Source organism: Sabethes cyaneus, chromosome 3, assembly GCF_943734655.1.
Source record: "Sabethes cyaneus chromosome 3, idSabCyanKW18_F2, whole genome shotgun sequence".
Lineage (NCBI taxonomy): Eukaryota > Metazoa > Arthropoda > Insecta > Diptera > Culicidae > Sabethes > Sabethes cyaneus.
Window position 1 is genome coordinate 126,748,431 of NC_071355.1, and position 13,911 is coordinate 126,762,341.

At 36.5% G+C, this 13,911-nt stretch overlaps 1 protein-coding gene across 4 annotated transcripts in view; it reads right to left on the minus strand.

Moving 5' to 3' along the window:
* LOC128741441 (liprin-alpha-1) overlaps nt 1-13,911 on the minus strand; it is a 1,114,069-nt gene that overhangs the window by 1,051,839 nt on the left and 48,319 nt on the right. For all 4 annotated transcript variants that reach the window (XM_053837258.1, XM_053837259.1, XM_053837257.1 and 1 more), the window contains exon 2: nt 1,761-1,862. In XM_053837258.1, coding sequence (XP_053693233.1) covers nt 1,761-1,862 — 102 coding nt within the window. The remainder of the gene's footprint in view (nt 1-1,760; nt 1,863-13,911) is intronic.

A 13,911-nucleotide genomic window follows, 5' to 3' on the forward strand; every position in this document is an offset into this window, starting at 1 on the left:
TTTTTACACGGTTGTTTTTTTCGATTACTCGAAAACGGTGCAGCTATGAAACTATTTACAATCTACGTGAGAAATGTCGAGCTACTCCCAAATGTATTGAGAAATAAATAAATGGTCTCTAAGTTACCCCGTTCTTAATACTCAAAAAACTAAACCGTGTAAAAAAGTACTTGAGTGTATATAGATACATAAGTGTTGTTTTGTTTCCAATTCATGAATCAGTTGGATTTTGCCATTGACAACGTATTAGTTTGTGGAAAAATTAGGAATACGCAAAACGGATTGGTTTGGTGGTCTACTTTTTCAAAAAGTTCTAATGAGTATTTGTCAGAACTCGTCCCATTCTAGGCAAAAACCACGGAGTTTTCTAATCAACAGAATATACTAAACCATCTGCCAATGCATGAGCAGGCATTAGAATGTCACTAAACGAAGTGTTTTGCTGTCAAACCTTTCTTTTAGCATTCTTCTTGCCTACCAAATATCGCTAACTCGAGATCCCGCTAAAATCCCGCAGAGTTATTTAAGAAAACCGCTAGATTCCCGCTAGCCGCTGTTTGGTTATTAAGTCCCGCTGTCCGACTTGAAATCCCGCTAAATCTAGCGGGAAAACCGCTGATCTGGCATCGCTGTCTACAACATCTTGGTACTATTGGACAACAATCAGAGCATAAAAAGAATGCCAGTTTCCGAACGGCCGACGACCCTAAGCAACAAGAAGCTCCAAAGGTTGCTGAAGAGGAAGACCGAGGGAAAAGTGGCTACACCGCTGAGCGTGCTTGGCCTGGAGATCGGTATACCCGGCCAAACAGAGAAAAAGTACTTGGCGAACATGAACATACATGTCAGGAAGCGGCAGTCCTGTCCACTGGTCTTGGAGCTGCAGGCAATGACGCGGCGGTAGCGACTGAAGTCAAGAAGATTTTCCCGGCGAATCGCGACGTGGCGGTGGTGATGGACGACGAGACATATCTTATCCTGGATGGCAACGACTGGCTGGGCACTTCGTTTTTTGCTTCCCCACGAAGGAAGTGAGCTCCGAGGTGAAGTTCATTTCACACACCAAGTTCCCAACAAAGAAAGAACTCTAAAACATGCCTACACGCATGTTTTCGTCGGCCATGGCGAATGCTCCGGTTAAGAAATTCTTTGCCAATCCTTATCCTTAGTAGCATTCCATAGATTACATAATACATAGATATATCAATATACATGAAAATAAATACGCCCTTTTTAAAAATGAGTCTTGAATCAAAATGCTGCGAAAACTTGTGGAAGTTTTGCATTTCTTCCTATCAAACACGTTGGTAAAGTTTCATCCAAATCAGAGTGGTTGATTTCAGATTTCAGCTTTTTTAGGACGATTTCGCATGGAATTGCTCTAAAACATGCCTACACGCATGTTTTCGTCCGACATGGCGAATGTTCCGGTTAAGAAATTCTTTGTCAATCCTTAGTACCATTCCATAGATTACATAATACATAGATACATAATGCACATAAAAATAAATACGCCCTTTTTAAAAATGAGTCGTAAATCAAAATGCTGTGAAAACTTGTGGAAGGTTTACATTTCCTCCTATCACACACGTTGGTAAAGTTTCATCCAAATCAGAGTGGTTGATTACTGATTTCAGCTTTTTTAGGATGATTTCGCATGGGATTGTTGAATATATGTTTTATTCAAAATAAAGAGTGTTATATTTCTGACAGATTGTACCTAAAAGTGCTCATATGCAACAAACCTGATTAATACATACCCGAGTGTTATTTCTCTCTGCCTTCAATTCTCCGATTTCATCGTCCCTTTCTAGCAGAGTTTCTCGTGCTTGAGTTAATTCTTTCGTTAAAGATGAAAATTCCTAAAAATGGAAGAAGATGATTAGCTTTTGAGGGTTTTTAAACATTTTGTGCGCCGAAATTTGACATAGGAATATGCCGAATTGAGGGTTTATACACTGACGACCTGACAAGACACATAGAAGAAAATTTTAAAGGATTGGATTAAAGGAACCATTGTCCTACAGAATTTGTTTGCATACTAGCACCCTTTGTTACGCATGTTGGTAGCTTGCATTTGCAGGGTTTTATACAGTAGTGTTTTTACATTTGTATGGTTGTATTCTGAAAACTCGAAGCAACACTCGAGCGCCGCGGTGTGACCATGTTCCGAAACATGCTTTTTATTTTTGAAAAATGAGTGGTTTTTGAATGAACGATGGAATTAACGCCAGTGTCTCGTCTGTTTGTCTGTGGTTTATATATGCAGTGTATTATCATTTTTCTGATGTGGTATATATATATGTATTTTGTGTTGCCAAAAACGGATACTTTTGTGGTACCACGGTACCACGAACTTTGTTTATCGTGATCGTTCGGTTGCTTCGCGGCTCATAGACTTAAGATTTTGAAGCAGCGGAACGGTCGTGAAGTAGCTATGGAAGTACTCACTACTTTTTACAGGCAAAGTTTTTACTAACCTTAATAAAACAGATATTCCGGAATGTCCAGATTGGCTCAAAATACATCCAAATATTTTCGATTTGTTTTAGAAAATCCCGTGGTTGAGTACCCCATTTGCCATATTTCTTTATTATTTTACAATTTATAAATGGTCAGTTTTTGGTTCCGGTAGTACTCTAAACGGTAGTTCCGTAGTGTGGAGCATAAACCAGTGCTCTACAGTATACTATAATGCATTCATTCTTATTGACCCAAAATGAGATGGCAGCAGCAGATTTCGTTTTATTTCATCTATTACTTATGACGTGAAAAATAATCACGCTGCGATTTTGAATATCTCCAGAAAAATGGATCCAAAATTTGCTAATAAATTTTTTCATTAAAGGTCAATCTAAGCTGGTTCTTTTAAGACTAGTGGTACAAAAATTGAACAAAAAAAGTAGATAAAGAGCCTAAAGTGTAACGGCAAGCACTCTAATTTTTGAAGTGCCGGCGGGAATGTAAAGGTTAAAGTAAGTATACAATAAGGCCGAACTTACACAATTGTGTAGGTATGAGAAACAATGTGCATAAGTAAGTTGCAAAAGTTATTTCACGTAAATCTTTAATTACATCAGTTAGAAATACATATTACCAATAATTTTTTATCCAAGCAATTTCGAAATACGAATTCAATAAGAAAATACAACAGATAAACTTTTTACTGTCTTCAGAAGATTTTGAAGACTAGACAGTAATTAAATTTATATATATATATATATATATATATATATATATATATATATATATATATATACTAGCTGACCCGACAAACTTCGTATTGCCACAAATTAACCTGTGTTGTACATAAATCATGAATCTCGGATGATCTTAGTCACAATCTCGAGTTTTGCAAGCCCCCCAGTGGGCGGCGCTTCCGACGGCGGGTCACCGGCAACACTCGCGACCGTCTCGTCCTGAATGATCTAGTGTTACTATAGATAGTTTTTGTGGTCTTGTATTGACTAATTTTTTATGGAAAAGTCTCGAATTTCTTGAGTTCGATTAGTTTTTGAGTTTCGCAAAAATTTCTGTTTTATTTGTATGAGAGTCCATATCCCCCTACCACAGGGGTGAGAGGTCTCTAACTATCATAAAATAAATTCAAGACTCCAAAATCTCCCACATGCCAAATTTGGTTCCATTTGCTTGATTAGTTCTCAAGTTATAAGGAAATTTGAATTTCATTTGTATGGGAGCTCCCCTCTTAAAAGGGGAAGGGGTCGTAATTCATCATAGAAAATATTCTTGCCATCGAAAACCTTCACATGCCAAATTTGGTTCCATTTGCTTGATTAGTTCTCGAGTTATGAGGAAATTTGTATTTGGCTTGTATAGGAGCCCCCCTCCTAAAGTGGGGAGGGGTCCTAATTCATCATAGAAAATATTCTTGCCTTCGAAAACCTTCACATGCCAAATTTGGTTCCATTTGCTTGATTAGTTCTCGAGTTATGAGGAAATTTGTATTTCGCTTGTATAGGAGCCCCCCCTCCTAAAGTGGGGAGGGGTCCCAATTCGTCATAAAAAAAATTTCGGTCTCCAAAAACACACACATGCCAAATTTGGTTCCATTTGCTTGATTAGTTCTCGAGTTATGAGGAAATTTGTATTTAATTTGTACAGGAGCCCCCCCTCTTAAAGTGGGGAGGGGTCCTAATTCATCATAGAAAATATTCTTGCCTTCGAAAATGAATAGAAGATATATATATATATATATATATATATATATATATATATATATATTAGAGTGTTCCAAAATAGCACTATGTCAGAAAACCCGGGGGCTCACCCCTCAAATGATAGCTTAGGGTGTCACAACAAAACTTTTATATGACGTCAACATTGGTTGCCGCGATTTAGGGGTCGCACATTTGAGTTTTATGAAAAAATGGCATTTTTCAGGAGTAAATTCAAAAAAATATGTTTAGAAATGTTATAATAGATGAAACAAGGTACCTAACTATTTTTTCACAATCATTGGGATCTCATACATTCATAAAAAAGTTGTGGTGGCATGTCTGGAGTCATATTTGGTTACAAAAATTTATTGAATTCGGGAAAAATTTAAAATTTTCGAAATTTCATTTAAATAAACGTCAAAACAGGGTATCGAACAGTGTCTTAGAGCAACGTAGCTATACTGTATAGATGGGAAATTTTATGACGAACAACTTTGCCGAAGAAAGTAAGGATGTATCTTTAAATCTCGCTGAGATATTCACCGTTTTCTGAAGGCGGAACAAAACACATTTCCATAATTTTCAAATTTTAGCAGTTTCAGGTGAAAGAGGTAAATGAAAAAACTTGAACTGTTTACTCTAAACATCACTTACGTTTTTGATAAGAGGAAACATGCACCTTCCAAAAACTTTGGCACCATTTAGGCTCAAGAATCACTTCTAAAAGGGCTATTAAAATAAATAGGTACTATGTTTGAGAAATTGTATCTCCTGAAACTAGGTTTGCTCCATAATGAAGCCTAAGCGTGAGTTTTGTGAAAATTGAGTTTTAAACATGAAAAAATAAACACTGAACAAAAATTCACTATGCTCCAAAGTCAGGAAAAAAAATGTAAAATTAAAATATACAGGAAATGGTAACCTCGATTTTTTTTGGAAAAATAGTGGTGATTTGATACATTTTGAGACTTTTTCTGAAATGGTGCAACATTTATCAAAGGATTTTGTAGAACAACGACTTTTATGAATATTTTGTAACCTCAGATTATTATTATATTTCTTATTATTATTCTTAAATTTCTCGTTATACATATATGTAATTTGAATTTGAAGAACAACTTCATATGTGCTTGACAACACGTGTTCAAAATAATAATTAGCTTCTAAATACAGCCGTATTTAAGATATTTAAAAAAAAGTTTAATATATTTTATATTTTTATTATTAACGTGCCGTTTTCATATGTTATCCGCGTTATATTACCATGTTAGCAACTAGAATAAATATTACTAGAATTAATATTTGTCTGAATACACCATGCTGATTCTACCATCTACTGATAGTACAAAGAGGGTAAAAAAAATTTCAGTGTTTATTTTTTCAGGTTGAAAAATCAATTTTCTGCAACTCACGCTTAGGCATCATTTTGGAGCAACCCTAGTTTCGGGAGATACGATTTTTTAAACATAGTACCTATTAAAATAAATACGCCCTTTTTTAAAGTGATTCTTGAGCCTAAATGGTGCCAAATTCTGTGGAGGGTGCATATTTCTTCCTATCCAACACGTAAGTAACGATTAGAAGACATACTTCAAGTTTTATCATTTACCTTTTTCACGTGGAACTACTAAAATTTGAAAATTGCGAAAATATGTTAGGTCCCGCCTTTAGAAAAACGTGAATACCTCAGCGAGATTTGAAGATACGTCCATACTTTTTTCGGCAAAGTTGTTCGTCATAAAATTTCTCATCTATACAGTATACGTACGTTACTCTGAGATACTGTTCGATACTCTGTTTTGACGTTTATTTAAATGAAATTTCGAAAATTTTAAATTTTCGCCCAATTCAATAAATTTTTGTAACTAAATATGACTCCAGACATGCCACCATAACTTTTTTATGAATGTATCAGATCCCAATGATTGTGAAAAAAATAGTTAAGTACCTTTTTTCACCTACTTTAACGTTTCTAAAAATTTTTTTCTGAATTAACTCCTGAAAAATGCCATTTTTTCATAAAACTCAAATGTGCGACCCCTAAATCGCGGCAACCAATGTTGATGTCATACAAAAGTTTTGTTGTGACACCCTAAGTTATCATCTGAGGGGTGAGCCCCCGGGTTTTCTGACATAGTGCTATTTTGGGACATTCTAATATATATATATATATATATATATATATATATATATATATATATATATATATATATATATATATATATATATATATATATATATATATATATATATATATATATATATATATACGTTACACCACAACTACCCGACCAAAGCGCACCCGAAGTCAAGACGTCAGCGAAAACCCAGCCGGGACCCATAGCAACAAACCGAGGAACCAAACCATCAACGCAACCATCGATCAACAACCGATGACGACTGCAAGACCCGATCGAACCACGCGGACAAAGGTTGAATCAGAATCGAACCACCCGAGGAAACGACGCATCAGCAGATTCAGTAGATATAAGCCTTATAGAATTAATTTTCAATTCAGTCTTGTGTGTAGTTAGGAACGATCAAGTGTTAAAAGTATAGTGAATAAATTTTTTTTTATGCTAACGTGAAACTTTATAGCATAATTGGCGCAGTCTTAAGGCAAGTGGTTAAACGAAGTGAACAGTGTTAACAGAGCGAACATCTAGTAGCACAATCACCAAGTCTACAAAGGAGGATTAATCCCGCCACTTGGAACCCGACACTATCTACCCAGGCTCCAGGAGATGAAAATAATCTACCTGTAAGTAATCCACGACTTTTAATCAAAAACCATACTAATTCAGAGGTGCGAGCCCCCACCAGCGGTAAGCAGACACCTGATATATCACAAAAGAAAAAATAAAACTAACTAACCACTAATCGCGAAAGCGCAGTGTAAGTGAATAAAGTGAATATCGTACTCGTACTCAAGCATGGCTGAATTTAAATCAGACCTTTTGGATACGGAACTGGACGATGTTCAACCAGTTCTGATTCCACAAATTACAGTTGAAAGTTTACTCCAGCACATTAAGAGCCTAACCAACAACCAAAACGAACTAATCGGTCAGATTAGACACTTGAAAGCAAAAGCTGAGGATCCCTTCTTACAATTTAGGACCCCAGACCCCATTAAAAACTTAGCAACATTTGCGGGTAATAAAAAAGAGACACACGCTTGGCTAGAGGACGCCGAAAATACTCTTGATCTTTTTAAAAGCTATCAAGACGAACCGGTGTATAGTCAACTGGTCAGGGCAGTGAAAAATAAAATTACGGGAGAAGCAAAAGAAATTTTGATTGCTGCTGGTAACCCGAACGGTTGGGCAGAAATCAAGGAAGTAATTTTAAACTCCTACGGAGACAGACGCGATCTAACGTCGCATATTCAATCCTTGTTCTACATTACCCAAGGAAAAAAGACGTTAACTGAATATTATAACAAAATAAAGACCATCGATACTGCTATCAAATCAACAGCAGCAATGATGGAGGACTACGTTAACTCAACAAAAGCAATAAATAGCCTAGTGAGCTTAATAACGCTCACCAGATTTATAGACGGACTGACGGATGATTTACCAATGCATGTCAGAAGCTACAGGCCAAAAAGCCTGGAGGAGGCTTATGCCATCACAACCCAATACGCGAATGCTGCATACAGACAAAAATTTAATAAAAGACCGCCATCCGACCATATCAACAAAAACGCTAGACAAACAAATTCTAACTTTAATAATCCAAATGTACCTCTCGTTAATATTTCAAAACCGCCTACAAATTTTAATAACAATAGTAACCAATTCATCGCAAAACCGTCCACCTCAAATTTCAATAACCCACATACAAAATCTTATGGGTCCGGAAAATTTAAAACAAGAGCCGCCCCACCGGACGACGACGTTTCGATGAGAACGGCAAGGTCTCATACAGAGGTTAACAACCATGAAACCGAACGCAAAAACTGCGAGGACGAATTTGACACCTCACAGCAACAAGACGAAAACGTGCTTAACTCGGACGACGACGATTACTTTGTCGACGAGGAATTAAATTTTCACGTGGAAGAAGCACCACAAAGAAAAAAATAACAAAAAATGACAACAATTTCGTTCCGTACATAACTATCCAAACTTCAAAAGGTGAAATGAAATTTTTGATCGACACAGGAGCGAACAAAAATTACATATCGCCAGCACACGTAAATATTGAAAACTGTAAGATAGAGCCAACATCAAAAGTGACCAATATAAAAGGCACACACATCATAGATAAATCGGCATCATTTGACCCATTTCAAATTAACAAAAAATTAAAATTTTTCATTTTCGAATTTCATAAATTTTTTGATGGACTCATTGGATACGAGATCTTAATGCGAAAATCGATGTTAGCAAAAACATTTTGAAAATCGGTAGAAAGACCTTCCATATGAAAAAGAGATTCCCCGAAAAACATAAAATAAACTTAACAGAACAAAAATTTCAATTTGTAAAAATCAGAACAAAAAATGATGGAGATTTTCTCGTAAAAGAAGAAAAACCTTTCGACAATTTTTCAATATTACCAGGCCTCTACAGAAGCACAAACAACGTAGCTTTTATAGCAGTGCAAAATCACTCAGAAACATCGATCGAAATTAACGCAAACGAACTCAAACTTTCTAATGACTTAGATAAAGAAATTGAAAATGACCCGTTCGACCTGATGGATTTACCAAAAACGGTCGACCCTGCGAAATACACATTTAGAGACGATCACATGAATGATGAAGAGAAGCATGCCCTCAAGAAAGTGATCAACAACTATAGAGACGTTCTTTACGTGGAGACAGATAAACTGTCGTTCACCCACAAAATAAAGCACAACGTCAGAACGGTCAACAATGTGCCAGTACACTCCAAATCGTACAAATATCCTTACGTATACGAAAGTGAGGTACAAGACCAAATAAAGAAAATGCTTGCGGACGGAATAATCAAGGAATCTATATCACCATACACCTCTCCTGTATGGGTAGTCCCAAAGAAACCTGATGCGTCTGGCAAAAAGAAATTTCGTTTAGTCATTGATTATAGAAAACTTAATGAAAAAACAATCAATGATAAATATCCCATACCAGAAATCACGGATATTCTGGATAAATTAGGTAAAGCAAAATACTTCTCAACGATCGATTTGGTTTCTGGCTTCCACCAAATTCAGTTGGCAAAGGAAGATACAGAAAAAACCGCTTTTTCGGTAAACGGTGGCAAATACGAATTCACTCGTATGCCATTCGGATTAAAGAACGCCCCAGCGACGTTTCAAAGAGTCATGGACTGCATTCTAAGAGACTTAATCGGAGTATGCTGCTTCGTCTACATGGACGATATAATTGTCTTCTCCAGCTCCCTTCAAGAACACGCAAAAAATCTATCTCAAGTGCTTGAAAAATTAAACGACGCGAGATTAAAAATTCAACTTGACAAATGCGAGTTTTTTAGAAAAGAAACTCAGTTTTTAGGTCATACAGTCTCTGAAGACGGAGTACGACCAAATAGCGACAAAATAGAAGCTATTAAACAATGGCCACTACCTTCAAGTGAAAAAGAAATAAGGCAATTTTTAGGAATGCTCGGTTACTACAGGCGATTTATCAAGGATTTCGCAAAAATCGTTAAACCACTAACAGCACTCCTCAGGAAAGAAACTGAATTTGAAATTACACCCGAAATAAAAAGGTGTTTTGAAAAATGTAAAGAACTTTTAATGCTTGACCCGGTATTAGCTTACCCAGATTTCAATAAAGAATTTTTACTGACAACAGACGCAAGCGACTATGCCATAGGCGCTGTGTTGTCACAAGGACCGATAGGGCGTGACAGACCTATCGCATATGCTTCAAGGACACTAAACCAAACAGAAGAGCGCTACTCAACGACAGAGAAAGAATTCCTGGCAATTGTATGGGCAGTGAAACACTTCAGACCTTATCTTTATGGAAGGAAGTTTAAAATGTTCACAGACCACCAACCACTAACTTTCTCACTTAGTAACGCAAACCATAGAATTATTAGAGGAAAATTGGCTTTAGAAGAATTTGATTATGAACTTATCTATAAACCAGGCAAACAAAACGTAGTCGCCGACGCATTGTCACGCGTAAATTTGAAAAACCATTTAAACATGCATTCGCAATCATCGCTATCTTTAAACGTTGAACCGTCTGAGCGAGCAGCAGAAGATTCGGATGATGAAAGCGACATAATGACGGTACACTCGGCAGACACAAGCGACGATTATTTTATCAGATATACCGAAAAGCCAATCAATGTTTTCAGAACGCAAGTTTTATTTAAAATTGGTAATATAGAGTTATCAGCGTACGAGCAAGTCTTTCCAAAATTCCATAGACACACAATTGTCAGAAAAGAATACACCGAAGAAAACGTGGTAGAAATATTAAAACGAACCCTCAACCCGAAGGGTGTAAATTGCTTAAAAGTCCCCGTGTCACTAGCACAATTGGTCCAAGAAACTTACAAAAAACACTTCTCAAGTAATAATATATACAAAGTTTTCATTTCAGAAACCTTACTGGATGACATAAGAATGGAAGAAGAGCAGGATGAAACCATAAGAAACATACACCACTATGGGCATCGTGGCATAAAGGAAAATAAGAACCAAATAATGCAAACCCATTTTTTCCCACAACTCGACCGAAAACTCAAAATTTTTATCAATTCATGTGATATTTGCAAAAAAGCTAAATATGACAGAAAACCACCGAAACTAATAAGAAAGAGTATATTTGGAGAAAAACCTTTCGATCGAGTTCATATAGACATTTTCTTTTTAAAAGGGCAAAAATGGCTCACTATAGTCGACTCCTTTTCCAAATTCGCAAACATCATCCCATTAACCACTAGAACTATCATTGACATAAAAACCGCGATTACCGAGCACATTCGACAGTTCGGAAGACCGAAGACTATAGTATGTGACCAAGAGCCATCTTTTAGGTCTTTAGACTTCGTAGGATTCCTTAACGATCTCGGAATCGAAATACACTTCGCGAGTGGATCGAACTCGAACGGTATAGTGGAACGGTTCCACTCGACACTAATAGAAATTTTCCGCACGAATAAGGCGAAGTTTAACAATCTGACGATAAACGAACAAATAAACATCGTAATAGACATCTACAACAATAGCTTCCATTCAGCCATCAAAAACCAACCGCGAAACTTAATATTCAATAACTCAGGAACAACAAATATGGAAGAGATATCGGAAACAGCAAAAAAATTACAGTCAGCGGTAAAAATCGAACTAAATAGGCGAAAAAACGAATATGAACAACAGCACGAAACTAACAAAAAACCCACAAATCTTTACCCTGGCGACATTAAGTATATTAAAAACTCACAACGCCTAACAAAAGATAAAGACCCATTTAAAACTACAACCGTTAAAACCAACAATGAACTAACATTTGAAGATGTCAACGACATCAAAATACATAAAAACAGAATAAAAAACTAACCAATAAACCAATCATTTAATTCTCGTTACAGTCTACCATTCATCGCCTTAATAAACAGTACCAAATTTAAAGATGTATCCCATAACAATGGCATAATAGCCATAAAGCTAAAACAAGTCATGATAAGGTTAGGATTTGAGAGGATTATACATAAAATTAACATCCAATCTATCGAGAACAACATAGACTATATCGAAAGAACAGCTGAAAACCTGAAAATCATTGACCATTTACGTAACACACTAGATTTCAAAATCCAATATGTATTTATTTATTTATTTCGTCAACCGATGTAGACTAGTATAATGCATATACAGTTTCTTATATAGAAGTCTTATAATTAGATGGTGATTAAAAAGTGTTCTTATTCCTTTGTTTCGTTATCTACGCGTTATGATTACGTATTGAATTAAAGTGATGTTTAAGTCTATGCCGAGACATTGTAAAGTCAATGGTTTCGCAGTATTGATTGTACGCTGCCATCATACGATTTAGTGGACCGAATTTTGCATAATTAGTACGATAATGGCTTATGGCAAATAAATTTCGATTACGAAGTTGCCGGGTAATATGCTAGAGGAAAATTGATGAGTTTGTATTCCCACAGAACCAGAAGAGCACTAGTCAATGCATTAGGATCAGTGATAAAATTGTTAGCAGGCAATCCAGACAATGACGATCTAGAAATCATAAATCAGAGTTTAGGTACCCTAGCAAAACAGGAAAATTCAATCTCGAAATCTCTATCAAGACAAATAATCATCAATGAAAAAATACAAAACAAAATCAATAATATTACGGATATTCTCAAAAAGATTAACAAACACATCGTAGAGCAAAGGAACAGTTCGTTAACTGTTAGGGCCGATTTGGAATACATCAACCTGATCATAAACCTTGACTTAATAATCCAAATTCTTAGTAATATAGAAGAACAAATAGAATTTGCCAAATTTAGCGTTTTAAACAGGAATTTATTCTCATTTGAAGAGAAAAAATATATTTTTAACAGACTAAATGCACAGAAACTAAAATTAGATTACTTAGACCAAATATTTCAGTATAGCTCAGGAAGCGTAATTGTAGGCCGAGGCGAAATTCTAATACTGGTGAAAATACCCATTCTGGACGACAACGAGTTCGATCTGATCAACATTCAACCGCTCAACATAAATAACACACGAATCCACACAAACATAAAGCTGGTGGCAAAGCATGGAGACTCCATTTACAAACAGACTGAACATTGCGACATATGTGAAAAGACAACTCTTCTCGAGGACGAATGCATCCATAACCTCTTAAATCACCGCACACCAAAATGCGACATAAAACCCGTAAGACAAACTACCCGTGTAGAAGAAATCAAGAAAGGAATCATACTTATTGACACAAACGAAAAAGTACTGATTTCCGATTCATGCAACAGCTCTAGATTGATCAACACTCCGACAATCATAGAAGCAAACAATTGCACAATAAAAGTGATGAACATTACATACAATAGCCAAGTCTCTCTGGAAAATAACGAAGAATACCTCCTTCCAGTGTTTGGAAGCAAGATGATACAACTAAACTACACGGAAGAACAAAACGAGTTCTCTCACCTCAAATTGGAAAATTTGAACAGCCTCCAGGACGTAAAACTGGATTTGCATCGTTCTAAAAGAAGAACAACCATCGGAGGAGGAATCCTCCTCATACTAATCATTATCTGCTCTCTTACTATTTATATTATCAACAGAAAAATCAAATCAAAGGAAGAATCCTTTCTAGAAATCCATAACCATGCTGGAACCACCACGGAACCTAAAGACCCTATCAAGCAAATTAAACCGACACCATTACCAAGTCTCATCCTTTTCGGTAAATCGCCCGAGGACGGACGACAATCTAAGAGGGGAGGCGTTACACCACAACTACCCGACCAAAGCGCACCCGAAGTCAAGACGTCAGCGAAAACCCAGCCGGGACCCATAGCAACAAACCGAGGAACCAAACCATCAACGCAACCATCGATCAACAACCGATGACGACTGCAAGACCCGATCGAACCACGCGGACAAAGGTTGAATCAGAATCGAACCACCCGAGGAAACGACGCATCAGCAGATTCAGTAGATATAAGCCTTATAGAATTAATTTTCAATTCAGTCTTGTGTGTAGTGAGGAACGTGCTGCTCGAGCCAACGATGCTGT